Genomic DNA, 14,324 nt, shown 5'->3' with positions numbered 1-14,324 from the left:
TAGGTCTCAACAATACTATCAGGACTGGCTGAATCAATATGGTACTTCTATACAAGAGAATACTATTGGCCATAGAAAAGAACGAGGAAGCTTGATGTGTACTGATGTGAAATGATACCCAAAGTATATTCTTAGATTAAAAAAAAATTATGGTACATCATAGTGTGTATGTTACCATTGTATGTGTGGGTGTACATATATACCTAGACTAGGGGTCAGCAAACTACAGCCCAGCCCAACACCCAATTTTATAAATAAACAGGCATGCCCATTCACCTATGTATTGACTGTCTATATGGCTGCTTTCACACCACAACAGCAGAAATGAATAGTGGCAACAGAGACAGCATGACCCTCCAAATCTGCACTCTCTGGCCCTTTTCAGAAAAAGTTTACCAACCTCTGACATAGACACTCCCTGGAAAATTACACAAGTCATTGGTAACTGTGACCTCTGTTGAGCGGATCTGAGGGGCCAAGGGTGGAAGACTCACTTTCACTCTCTCTCTACCCTTTGGTGCCCTCTGAATGTTCACTGTGCTTATTACTACGAGGAGAGGAGGGGATGAAGGAAACTAAGAATTGCCAGGGGGACTGCAAACCAGTGTTGTCTTTGCTGGCTTCACACTTTCTATTCTTCTAAAGGAAATGAGCAAAATCCAGATTGGACTTCTGATAAGATCAGGGAAGTGCTGTGCCCAAAGTCAAGGGCAAAGGTAGAGGGAGAGAAAGCCATTCACTTGGTTGTACTTGAAGTAAAACACATCTCACATTTGTTCTGTCTTTACATGAATGAACGGCAAGGAACTCTGTTTTATAAGACAAGTAGCTTTCAAGCACAAAAAACTTTTTTAAATGATCCATTTTAATAGATTGAAGTTTTAGAAAAAATTTTTTCCATACGATTTTAGTTAAAGTAAATTCTCTTCTTCCACTCAGGAAGAAAATTTTTTTAAAAAATTAAAAAATTTTTTAAACTCAATGCTCAGTTTTTAACTTAAAATGTACTCATTTAAAAAATATTTTATCAACTAGTGAAGGCTAAAAAGGGAATCTCAGTGTGTATTTGAGGTAGGGATGTTTTTTAAAACCTCATTTAAAATTAGAGAGAGAGAGAGAGAGACCAACCTATCTCCACCCTCGAGAAAAATGTACTAAAACCAAACATCCTACTTTCATTCATTTAATCCTCTGCCAGATACCATCATCAGTGACTCTAATGTTGAACATTTAAGTCATGCATTTGGAATTATTAAGGCAATCCTTTGAAGGCCAAGAGCTTACGCTCTGATGCAGGTGAGCAAACCCCAAATTATTTGTCCTTCGAATATTTGATTTCTGTATCTAGCCATTTAGCAAGGCTGCCCTCAAATCCTTTCCTGAACTTTCCGAAACATTTATCTGGCTCCCCTCTAAGGCTCTAGTTACATCTCACTGAGATGACAAACTAGTTGCTTCCTGAAGGTTTACACCAGGACTTTTCAAGAGTAGGAACAAGGGAGAGGTGATCTGAGGCCCTCAATCAACACAGGAGCCAGCATCTGGGCAAAGGCAAACTGTGCTGCTGCGTTGCTCTGGGTTTAGCTGGGGCCACCAGAGAGCTGGAGGCGTGAAGCCACAGACTGGTTTTACCTCCATGCAAGTTCCTAGGCCCGCCACTAGCCAATTGAGAAAAGCTGACCTTGCCCTGCTCCAGAGTGTGTGAAAACAGCGCCCTCTCTCTGTCGACTGAACTTCCTGACGCACATACAACCCACACAATCGAACATGGCAGCCCTACGACCTCCTCGCCGTGTAGGCCAAACAGTGTTTCCACACCCAGGCTTTCGTCCCTGCCCAAGAATTGCTGCAGTTTCAGTTACCAAAAGGAACACAAATTCTTTCAAACAGACTCACAACCAAGCCTGGGTCTCGTTAACATGTCAGTGCCCTGAATCAGCCCAAGAGAGTGAAACAGTGGTCTAAGAACTAGCATCGTTTCCTCCCACACCTCCCCAAGGATGTCACGCTGGGACTCACCGTGGTAATTCCAGCCACATGACCCAGGAGGGGGACCGGTTGCCAGGTGGGGCCGTGTCTTTGTGGTTGAAGTCCAGCGCTGCTGGGCTGCTGCCTTCTTCCTGGGGCTCACATTCTCTGACTTCCAAAGCTTTAAGTACCACCGAGGAGGATGTGCTTTTCAATAAAGCAACCGCCTCGCTCCGGCTGACCTCTGTTAGTTCAATCCCGTTCACATTCAACAGAACGTCACCTAGTGACCGGAGAAGCAGAAGCCATTCTTAGTAAGAGTGCAAACCGGAAAGGCAAAGGGGCAGGGACTGACTGGGATGCGGGTACGTGGAGAGGACAAGGGGCACTTCCTTAGCCTCACGTCAACATGCGGCTGGGTTTTCTCACATCAAATCGCGAGCAGTGCGCATGTGCCAAGGCGCTGGTAAATCACGTGGGGGGGATTCTAACGCACACCTATTGGTATTTGGCTCTTGCCTTAGAAAGGGGGAGAGGGGGAGAGAGAGGGAGGGAGGGAGGGAGGAAGGGAGATAAAATAGCCACGTTCACTATTTAATCAAAGAAAACCTCCTTTTTTTTTTTCTTTTCTTCCCATTTTTAGCACAAAGGTGGAGCATGTGGCAAAAGTGCCCAGCACCCACACGGAGCCAGGCATGTAGTAAGCACCCAATAAATAAGGGTTGAATTAATAAATAATAAGCTTCCCATGAGAGAGTCTGACAGATGAGTCTGCGGCAGTTAAGAACAATGGGCCTGGAACTGTGTTCCTAAAGAGGTGGGAAGAAGAGGTTCCATTTCTATTCAGTGCAAAGGTGCTGACAGCTACCACTGGTTAAGCCTCTACTGTGTGCGGGGCCATCCTATCATATAACCCTCTGCTCACGTTCTCTCACTAATAAGTCACTTCGTAGTTGACCTCATCGTCCTCCACCCGGGTGCTTGGGTGAAAAAGAAAAGAGAAACTAAAGTACATACCTCCCCTACCTCCATTTCCTATCTTTTTATCTCCCTCCTGTCTTTCTGCCTCCTTTGAATATCAACTTTCTCGCACAAAATAACCGTAGCAAGAGTAAAAGGACAGAAGGAGAAAGATGGGAAAGGCCTTGAGTTCATCCTGAACCCCAGAGAAGCACCGTTAGGTTGGCTGACTGAAGCCCTTCACACATGCCATCCCCCCGTGGCCCCTCAGGCTGAGCAACTGTACTTCAAAAACTTCACATTTTATTTCTTGAATCTGAACACCCTGAAAGGGCATATCGGCTCAACCATCAGCTACCCATCCATGGGAATTGACAATACTATCAGAGATACAAATTGGCCATCTCTTTCCTTCACTCTAAGGAGCCCAAATCATATAAGATTAAAGTAGTGAAACACTTTTCATCAATGGGAAAGTACCTGGCTTGGTATTTTCACTTAATAAATATTCACTGAATCAAAATCTATCAAATTATTTCTCCTATCCAACCCATATATGGAACGATTCATGAACAGTTTCATCACTGGATCAATCCACCAAAGAATTACTTAGAATGAATGGAACCAAATTATGCCGTTTAATCAAGGCAACTTGCTCATAACTGTAGCCCTTCCCTATTAATTCTTGGCATTGTTTGCAGATACTCACTTTACCAGCAAGCAAGGTGGCCCACATCAACCCACATGAACCAAGAGGGGTGAAACCCGGTCCAGGAACTATACTCAAACCAATCATGGTCAATGGGTTGCAGATGCCCTGGCCAGATCACCCTCACATTCTCTTGTTAATTCTGGAAACAAGTTACCTAACCCAGTAAGCCACTAATTCCTTTTAACACTCTGCTGCCCCAGTACCTTAAGTCTCTTTACTTTTTACCTGTTTTTATTCTTCCATCTCTGCTTATGACTCCTCCGGGCTCAACACTGATGACATAGATTGGCAAATTCCACTCCCTATGTGATGTTCCCCCTGCAACGGTCATGCCGAGTGATTCACTGGGGTCTTTTTGGACACTTACCACCTTCTCATGACAAGTGACCACAGGGTGGAGGGGCTGAAGGCACAGACAGAAAAACAAATATAGCACGTTTATTCGTAAGTGGCTTTGCATTTCTTACATACAAAAAACTACCAAGATTGCATAAATATATGATGGTGGTTCTTGGTCGTACATAGAGAGAAGGAGGGAGAGAGAGGCAGAGAACTCCTCACTTGGTCCTCACTCTCAACAGAGTTACATTGTCCCAAATTCCTTAGGCTGACTCAGAGAAAATTTATATTCCAAATGGGAGAAGTAAAAAATGGGAAGAGGAATAGGTTGGAGACCACTGGAGAAATATTAAGTATACAAAGTGAACTGCACCCCAAATTTTTCAGGTGATCCATTTATTCCTGATACGGTGAGTCACATTTCGTAAAACTCTCGTCATGCATGAATATCAGGAAGTTTTTCTAGGTTAAAATGTAACCATATTTAAATTAAATAGTTCCAGTTTAATTTATGCAGGTAATCAATTACAGAAATCCTCAAAGAAAAATAATGAATTTCCTAGATATTATACTCTAAAATCTCACCAATATCTAGGTTTGCCCCAGCTGACAACTTTACTCTTACTTTAGCAGTCCTAAATAATGTGCAGTTATAGCCTTTAATTTTATTACATAAAACATAATATATACATTATATAATATACAATGTAGACCAACTTTTCAAAAGCAAATTAATTGTGATTTGATTCAACAACACTAGATTAAAAACATTGAAACGACATTCAACATTATCTTGAAGCAGTAAGAGTAGGTCAAGGGTACTGCTTTATCAATGAATATGTATCAATACATATTTTTCAAAAAAGTTATTCTCCTTCCTGCTTGGGCAGTGATCTAGGAGACTAGATGGGCATTTGGTCTGCAAATAAATACTTATAACACTTGACCAAACCTCCAAAAGTCTATGGTTCAAAACATAGCTTATAGTTCTATCTAAAGAAAGAAAATTTAAAAACACATCTGACAAAAATAACCAAGCTACAGAACAAAATATAAGTATACTACCTTTCATTTTTTTTAAAAAAAGGAGGGAAATAAGAATTTGTACTGATACTTGCATTTTCATAAAGAAATTCCGGAAGAAAAAGTGGCTTCGTGGGGGTGGAGGGGGAAACTGGGAAGATCAGGGAAGGGTGAGAAACTTAATATATACTTTCCATTTTTTGAACCCTGTGAATATATTATCTAGGCAACAAATCAAATGAATTATAATCAAACTTCTGTAAATTTGATTGTTGACATCATACAGAACTAATGCTTGCATGTACAGAATCAATTTTTAATGCTTCATTATGAAGCAAGATAAGCCTAGGATTTTTGTGCATTTATTATCTGATGATTTCCTATGGTTTTAAATAACCCACGTCTGTTTTAATGGTCTTATTGTATACAGTAATGCCCTGTGATTGTATCCCTAGCCCTGAACATTGTGTTTAACACATTGATGATGATAAGTACATGTTTGTCGAATAAATGGATGGATGAATTGCAAATTGCCACATTATTTTGATAGTAATAGAATAATAAATTGGAAATTAAGATTATAGCAAGGTATATGTTACAATTAGTACTTGTAAGGTCTGGGTTGTGTTTATATGAACCTTAGAACTTTGAAGTGCCCGGTAGAGATTGATTGTCAGATGAGGACTGTAAAACTGAAATGGGGCTTTCTTCAGAGAAAAGTTTCAAGACAACACAAGCAAGTAACAGTATGAACATAGTGGTCCTAGCATTCCAGCTGAGGCAAAGGAGTAGACTTGGAGAGGATCTCAAGATCTGTCCTTAGTACATGACTTTTCCTTTTTAAAAAGCAATTAGATTCAGAATGTCTCTTCCTTTAACCACAAATATCTCTCAAAAGATCTTGGGCTTCCCTGGTGGCGCAGTGGTTGAGAGTCCGCCTGCCGATGCAGGGGACACGGGTTCGTGCCCCGGTCCAGGAAGATCCCACATGCCGCGGAGCGGCTGGGCCCATGAGCCATGGCCGCTGAGCCTGCGCGTCCGGAGCCTGTGCTCCGCAACGGGAGAGGCCACAACAGTGAAGAAAAAAAAAAAAGATCCCAGCTTGGAGATGCAGGCAGTTCTGAAATGCCCCCAACTCAGGGCAAAGCTCTAAACCCAGAGACTCCAACAGGCTGCCCTGCTGCTTCAGCTTGTTCCTGGGGATATTCATAAGGCATTTATTCCCTGTGCTCTCAAAGAAGGGCTTAACTCCATTATTTCTAGGGGGCCTGGGGTATTGTAGGGGTAGTTAGTCAATCTCTCAAGGTGATGCCTTATACACATATGGAATGCTCTGGAAAATAAGGACATCTTTTATGATGTAAATACACATACACACACACACACACACACACACACACACACACACTTTATCTCTTCTTGAACAGCTGCCTAGTATTTCATTGTGTGAATATGCCATATCCACCATTAGTGACCTTTTGGGTTTTTTACAGTCTTTCACGAAATTAAACAGTGTCACTGTGAATATCCTTAGACACACATATCTTGTGCACTTGTGTAAATATTTCTTCAGGCTAATGTCCTAGAAGTATAACTGCTAAATCAAAGAGCCTGAGCATTTAACATTTTGATAGATATTGATAAATTACCTTTGAAACAGCTCTATCATTTATAATCTCAACAATACGCTGTGAAAATGCTAATTTCCCACAATTCATCCAGTACTGGGTTTTAGCAATACAGTATTTATAACGTTTACCCAGGTGAAAAAAATTCCAATAATTTAATTGCCTTTCTAGTAGAAAGTTTGAACATCGTTTGTTGCTATTTGGGTTCTATATAATTTTTTTAAATTAATTAATTAATTAATTTTTGGCTGTGTTGGGTCTTCGTTTCTGTGCAAGGGCTTTCTCTAGTTGCGGTGAGCTGGGGCCACTCTTCATCGCGGTGCGCGGACCTCAGTGTCGCGGCCTCTCTTGTTGCAGAGCACAGGCTCCAGACGCGCAGGCTCAGTAGTTGTGGCGCACGGGCCCAGTTGCTCGGCGGCACATGGGATCTTCCCAGACCAGGGCTCGAACCCGTGTCCCCTGCATAGGCAGGCAGATTCTCAACCACTGTGCCACCAGGGAAGCGCTATTTGGGTTCTAATAGCAATAAGCGAGAGATTTTATAACACTGTAATCACTCCAGGTTCCTCTGACTTCATCTATAAAATGGGTCAGAATGCCCACATATGGCAAACCTGTGGCTAAAAGAAATGCAGTTAAATGGAAGATACGGCCTTTATCTGAGGATACTTTGGTTAAAAAAATGTGTTATTAAATTCATGTGAAAGCAGCAAAATGACATATCCTATGAAATATTCCAGAAGTTCCACTGGCTTCTCTCCTGCCACTCCAGTTAATAGGGCGTGTTACTGAGGCCTTAATTATTTTGTCATGAATAAATATTGCCTGAATAATGTACAGACTGGACAGCTACTCCTTTAGGAAAAGAAAAAATTATTTGTTGTTTACTTCCATGTGTCAGGCCGGGAAAACCGAGGCTCACCATTAAAAAAAATTTGATCAATGAATCACAACTGGCAGGAGAAAGATTGAGTGCTGAAACCTAGGATGTCTGACCCTAAATCCTTGCTCTCCCCTGTACACCGCTCTGCTTTTAGAGGTACCATTTAAACACGTGATATAAATTAATCTATCAAGTTTCAGGTGATGGTCAGAAAAACACACATGAAAGAATTAATTACCCAATTATTCCAGAAAGAATTTGTCTCACTGAATAGAGAACTCAAACCAACTTTAACGCTGTCAAATAAAATACATGACATATAAGATTTGAATGCTGAAAGCTATGTCCACCCGGCTGCAGAGATGTGCTGTCTATGCTTTCAGATACAAGTCCCTGGAGACAGAGTCTTTCCATCACACCTCCTCAGTGCTTACCAAGCAGTCTTGCTGCACTGAGCACAGGGATGTTTTGTCGAGCAGGTACAGGCTCAGCATGAATGTCTGGGCTACCCCAAATCAAGGTGTCCTGTGCCTCTGACAGCCACTCGGTTCCCCACCAGAGAGAGATCCATGTTAGGGACAGGAAAACCCGAGTCATCATCCTTTGACACCCCGAACCCTTCACACCCAGAGTTGCCTAACTTTGGTTGGGAGAAGAAGAGCTACATACGACAGAGATCTTCTTTTCCACCCGTGTTCTGTCCCCACCCCCTTCCCTACTGTGGAGACCTCAGAATATTCCCTAATGTTTAAAAATATAGTTTTTTATGACACAGTTCAAACTGATTAAAAAGTATCACGGGCACCTGTATACTCATCATTCAGCTCTTAAAATACGTTATGGACTGTTTGCTTTGGATTTTTAAAAGAAAACATTTCAGACGTATAATAAAAGTATAAAGATGAACATAATGACCTACCCGTGTACTCTGCAACGCAGCCTCAGAAATACAGGTCCTGTGTGCAGCTCAAGTCCCTCTGTGATTTTCCTCTGGTCACTTTCCCTTTCCTCTCCCACAGAGGTAACCACACTCCTAAATTTGATGCCTGTCATTCTTTAACTTTTCAATTGGCTAAAAACTTCTCTGTCTCACAAATCTTGGTTTGCCTTCTTTGGTATTTCTTTGAATCATTTAAGCTCCTACTTTCAAAAGGCCATGTTGCTTCCTAAATAAAACTTTAGTAGGATCATAAAAAACTAAATCATCAAATGTCTATGTGTCTTAGTTTAGTTTTAAATATGCCAGTGTGTGTGTGTGTGTGTACATTTCAGAAGGCAGACAGAACTATACATTAAAATGAAAATAATTACAGGTTCCCACTAGGCCAGTCTGTTATATATGTTTTCCAGGAACTGGACACATGATAGGAGGTTGCAGCAAAAATATTTTCAGATGACCTCGGCTGTTTCCATGATTCATGATGGTTAGGCGGAAGGGAATATAACGCCCCCAGTGCTGGTGGAAGTTGCGTTCTTAGCGGTGTAATGAACCAGAATATAATATGGTCTAGTTAACTCAACTATAATCGGATTAAAACTTTAATTAATTGAGCTAATAAGCTAGTTTTCCATTAATAAATACCATTGGTTTAAACACTAATGGTATTTATTAGCCAAAAGACACCAGGGAGTCCTTAGCCATAAAAGGTTTTAGCAGGAGGTACTTGGGTTTTCTAGATTGTTTATTGTAAATAAACCTGACATTTATGGATTTATGGGGCATGGCTGGCTGGCTGGCTGGAGAAAGGAGAGGTGGTATAGCTCTGTAGGCTGTGCAGTTAACAGTATAGAAAGCAGAGGTATTCCAAAATCAAAAATTTGAGTACTGTTTCTGTATCCACTGCTCAAAAACTCAAACTCATGAGTTATTCCAAACTGAAACACAGCCTTGTGTAGAATGTAGGCATTCCTTAATCTCTGTTGCAAGAAGAATGGGCTACCTATAAGATTTTAGTGACAAGTGATTTAATGAAACCAGGTCCCAGGAGGAATGATGGCTAGAAACTCATTGCCATCACAACAGGATGCCAAGCTAAGGCTATAGGACACTGAATTTGCACTAAACAAGGTTTGTGTTGCTTAGATCCCCATCCAAATGGGGAGGTTACAGTATTGCCTCTAATAAAAGCCATGACAGAAGTACGTATCGCACTGAGTCACCTCACTTAAAGATAGGCTACACTTTGCTGCCCTGAAGGAGGCATTCTGCCTAGAGATGCATTCCGCTTCATCCACAGTGTTTTAAAATTGTTCTGGAATTTAACGCCAGAAGGACACACGCTCTCTGGTTTGTCCCAATCCCACCACTCCCTAATGTTACATGAACTTCAAGTGTTTTTATTATCTTCCTGGGTCCTTCTTGCAAAAACAAACTTACTAAAGGGGAATCATTAATTTTCAGGCAGACTGGGAACTTCAAAAACTAGAAACCAAGCAAACCTCTTGCTTCATTGCAAAGTGAATGGGAGCAGTCCTTAAACAAAATGCCTGTTGGAAAAACACGACATCCATCTGGCTTAGGCTAGAAATTAGGTCCCCATATGAGGTCTGGTTTTCAAGATCAGGTTTCAAAACTCTCATGCACCTTCCTCTCTCCTGCTTGGATGAAAGACAGCTGTTATCTCACCAGTTCTCAAAGATGGGATTTGGGGCTTTCCATTTTACAAGACGAGTCAAATAGTGTTTAAGTGATGAAGTACAGAGGTGACACTCAAAAATGTTCAAGTATGCAGCCTTCCCAAGAAAGAGCTCCCTGCAGGAGCTGTGGACATACCCTGGCTGGGCCTCACCTTGGGAGTGTTGCTCCTGTCCCCTGGGCCTGGGGACCAGCTGCCGCTGCTGTTCCAGCCAGCTTCCTGAAAGATGTCAGGACTCCGCTGCCGATGCTGGCGGGACACGACGAGGTGAATGCGCCTTTCACTGGCCTGTGTGATAAGACACAGGTGTTAGCCACTCTGAGCTTCCATTCAAAGCACCCAGCACCAGTGGCTTACCAAGATATGAGTTCGGTTTTACTTTTATGAAAAAAAATTATTTCTAGTTAATTTTCCATGGCCGTGCCCGCTTTGTAATTTAGCAAGAACTTGAGTTATTTCCTTTATCCCTAAATCGGGTAATGAACGTCACTTCAAGGGAAAAACTAGGGAAGGTTTGACTCATTCAACAGTCTTTGAAAAGACACTGTTGGACGTCGCTAATTTATGTTTAATGAATGGGCTCCACTGCACACAAGCCATGTCTGTAGGACTTTCCAGCTAGAACAGAATGTACAGCGTAAAGTGGCAGCCCAGCCCAAATCCCAGATCAAAGGTCTACGACACAGGTAAACAATAAAGAAAAAGAAATGGAGCTGGTGGCAGCAACACCACCACTGCAGGAAGAGGAATCCTGTGTCTGACAGTTTCAAACCTTTGGGCATTGGAAAGGATGAGCATTTCAGAAATCTGAGGATGACGGCAGGTTATAATGCAGCCTGATTAAACGCCTTTCCCTTGATCCTTTTTTATGTGACAGCCACTAATTGTGATGACTAGTCCTCTCTGCTATGTACCCTGACACTTGGACAGAGCATTGCAAATAGCAAATGCACTGATTATTAGGAAGGTTCATTCCACACCATAAATTTACCTATTGGCTCTCTGCCACAGATGAGTTTCACTTGTGTCTGAGAGTGTGGGTCATTATTCCAGAACTGCTGACTATTGAGGTTCCAGATCTGCAGGCCAGATAGACCAGACCTTGGACCTGTGAGACGTCCAGAACAAGGCTCCCTGATGGTCCAAGATGAAGTAGTCTGCTGACCTCCCTGTCACTTGAGTAAAAGCTGACCGTGGCTAAGTCATGACTAGATTTGATTAGAAACCAGGAAAGGCTAGGTTTGAGGACAAGGAAGGCGGAGAAGAGAGGAATAAGTTCTAGGCGTTCCCCTCTACATCTCATCCCCAGACGGCTCCACATCACAGCACAGATGGACAGTGGCCTGCCTGCCCTCTTGCTTCACAGGCACAGATGTCACACCATGGACAAGTCAGGTCGTGGAAGGAGGCCATGGAAAGTCCACGCTCTTCTCCATGGGCTCAGACAATGGGAGTGGAGATATTCGCTTCCTGCCTCTCCACAGCTTCCTTCTCATCGCTCCCACTCTCCGGAACAGGGACCTTGTCTTACAACCCTAAGCAATAAGAACCCACCAATAGATCAAATCCCCACAGTTGTCCAGCCCAAACCTTCATGACTTTACATTCTTATATTAATGTCTCTTCTCGGCGATCTCTTGAAGAAGCTTAGGGGTCATCAGTTGGGTGGCTATACATGAGATGAATGTTTAAAAACACCTGCTGAAGTGCAATGTCTATTGTAAACATCATGGTGGATGGTGGGCCAGGAGAGTTGACTCATTTCACATAAACGTAGGAAACCCTACAAAGAAAGTCTAAGTCCTTCACTCACTCTCCTTCACATCATCACCTCTGCTGCCCTGCCCAGTCATCACTTACATACCCTTCCTCTGCTCATTTGCCTATCTTGAATTCCCTGGTGTCTCTCATCATATATAAAGCCTGTGTCACAACAGGATAAAAAATAACAAGCCCAGGAAACAATACTGAAGTAAGCTGACATGAAGAACTATGGTATTAACCAACTAAACTGAGTTCTTGGAAGAATATTTTGTAATAACTGTCTCTTTCTTTATACCGTAGGCCTCACTTATCCAAATGAGGTTATCTCATTTGGAACTTTCTGAAGGAAAAATTACTAAAAGATAAGAAGTGGCAAACATTCAAGTCAAAACTTCAACTGCTGAGCCCAGATGCGCTCCTTATCTTCAGGGAAACTCTGACGTTTTGAAGGATCTCAGTGGTGGCGGTGGGTTTGTGTCCAGGCCCACATGTTGTACCATGTCAATTCAGGACCAGCAGCAGTGGCAGGCCCAACCAGCTCATGATAATTGAGAAAATCTGAGACTTTTACATACTGAATCAACTTGCTATGCAAAATCCCAAATGCCAAGAAGTAGCCTAAGAGCTATTTAATTCGCATTTTCCAGCACGAATTTCTCACTGGATTTTCAAATGCCGACTTTGGCGGGAATACACCCCAATAAATAGCCCTGGTATCAACTTACTTGGAAATAAATTCCCTGCAAGGCTGGATCTCCAGCTCTTACCAGCCACCTTATAAATTGCTCTCAGAGAGATTCTATTTGATGCTTTCTTACCAAGCATTTGAAGTTGAAGGTGGAAAATGGGCTAATGTGTTTATCCTGGCTCTAATTCTCACCAATAGCTGGATTCAGTGTCAAGAAATGGCCCTTAGCACCAGATAGCCTTTCTTTCCACTGGTGTGAATGTGAGGTGAGTGTGAGAAGAGGGGCGTCACAGAAAGACTGAATGAAGGAGAGAATGGCACAAACTTGTTTATTTCATACTCACATAATCTGTGCCAGGAAGATGGGGGCAGCAGACCTGTCATTTAAAGGACAAACCTCGGGACTTCCCTGACTGTCCAGTGGTAAAGAATCCGCCTTCCAATGCAAGGGACACAGGTTCTATCCCTGGTCGGGGAACTAAGATCCCACACGCCATGGGGCACCTAAGCCCGCAGGCCACTACTACTGAGCTCGCGTGCCTCAACTAGAGAGACTGTGTGCTGCCAACTGCAGAGCCCACGCACTCCGGAGCCCATGTGCCACAACTGCAGAGTCCAAGTGTTCTAGAGCCCACATACCACAATTAGAGAAGAGAAAACCCACACGCCACAACTAGAGAGAAGCCCGGGCGCTGCAACAAAAGATTATGCATGCCTCAGTGAAGATCCCGCATGGCGCAACTAAGACCGACGCAGCCAAAAAATAAACAAACAAAAATAAATTTAAAAACAATAACCGACACTCGAAGGAAGAGGGAGCACAGCATCTTTCTTGCATTTCTTGGGATGCTGTAATTTGGGCAAAAGGACTGTTTAACAATTGTGACTCTTTCAAGTGGCAGACCAGGCTAGAGGTAAATCCTTTTTACTTTTTCCTCTCCTCTCTTCTCTTCTCTCCCTTAAACATTCTAGATCTAGACAAATTCTGGACACAGTGGTTACCAGTTGCACAGCCTGGCTGCTGTATCATTTTCTTTCTACTCTAAGAGCCCAAGCATTAACTCCCTCTTCTCCTTTCTTTGGCTAGGGGGAAGGGATTCTGCTGGCCTCTATGTTCTCCCCTGTGGACCTCCGCTTGTTGGCAGGTCTCTTCTACAAACATTCTGTCCCTGTGGCTGACAGGTGCCTGCTCTGGACCAGTCACTGCACTAAGAGCCTTGGGAACATGGCTCCTGCCCTCAGAGAGCTTGTCCTACTTCAGGGAGAGTCAGAAGCAGGGGCCAGGAAAGAGATATGGGTAGCACACAAAGGAGTCTCCTGAGGTGGGACCAATTGCTTCCAGCTGAAAAAAACAGGACAAATCTCATATTCAGAGAAAACCAGAGGGCTAAAACCGAGTAGCATTTCTCATGGAAAGGCTTGTCTTTGTTTTGTTTGATGACTTTCTCTCTGCGCTTTTGAGATTTGACTCAAAACTGCGTATATTGTTTATACGATGGGAGTAAGCAGAGGTCACGGAAGGCAGCCATAGGCTAGCAGCCTCATTTATATTTAGCCCATTTCAAAATAATACGATCCCATCTCTTACAGCTGGAAGGAAGAGTCTGAGAGCGCTACACTAATGCCTCACAGGGCAAGCATCTTCCATCGCGTTCACCTTGGAAATGGCTCTTTTCTCTACAAAATCCACTATGGTTCATAAGAACTGCAGGGTGCAACACGG

At 42.8% G+C, this 14,324-nt stretch overlaps 1 protein-coding gene across 3 annotated transcripts in view; it reads right to left on the bottom strand.

Annotated features, from left to right (window-relative positions):
- Window positions 1-14,324, bottom strand: part of LNX1 (ligand of numb-protein X 1) — a gene marked incomplete at its 5' end in the record, with an annotated part of 200,104 nt that overhangs the window by 6,345 nt on the left and 179,435 nt on the right. For 2 of the 3 annotated variants that reach the window (XM_082653048.1, XM_082653049.1), the window contains 3 exons: window positions 2,020-2,251; window positions 3,866-4,043; window positions 10,303-10,437. In XM_082653048.1, the coding sequence (XP_082509174.1) occupies window positions 2,020-2,251; window positions 3,866-4,043; window positions 10,303-10,437 (545 nt within the window). The remainder of the gene's footprint in view (window positions 1-2,019; window positions 2,252-3,865; window positions 4,044-10,302; window positions 10,438-14,324) is intronic. The other variant, XM_082653050.1, reaches the window with a different exon arrangement.

Source organism: Grampus griseus, assembly GCF_964374135.1.
Source record: "Grampus griseus genome assembly, chromosome: 4".
NCBI lineage: Eukaryota > Metazoa > Chordata > Mammalia > Artiodactyla > Delphinidae > Grampus > Grampus griseus.
The sequence above is the reverse complement of the archived record's forward strand: the minus strand, read 5'-3'. Positions and strand labels throughout refer to the sequence as shown.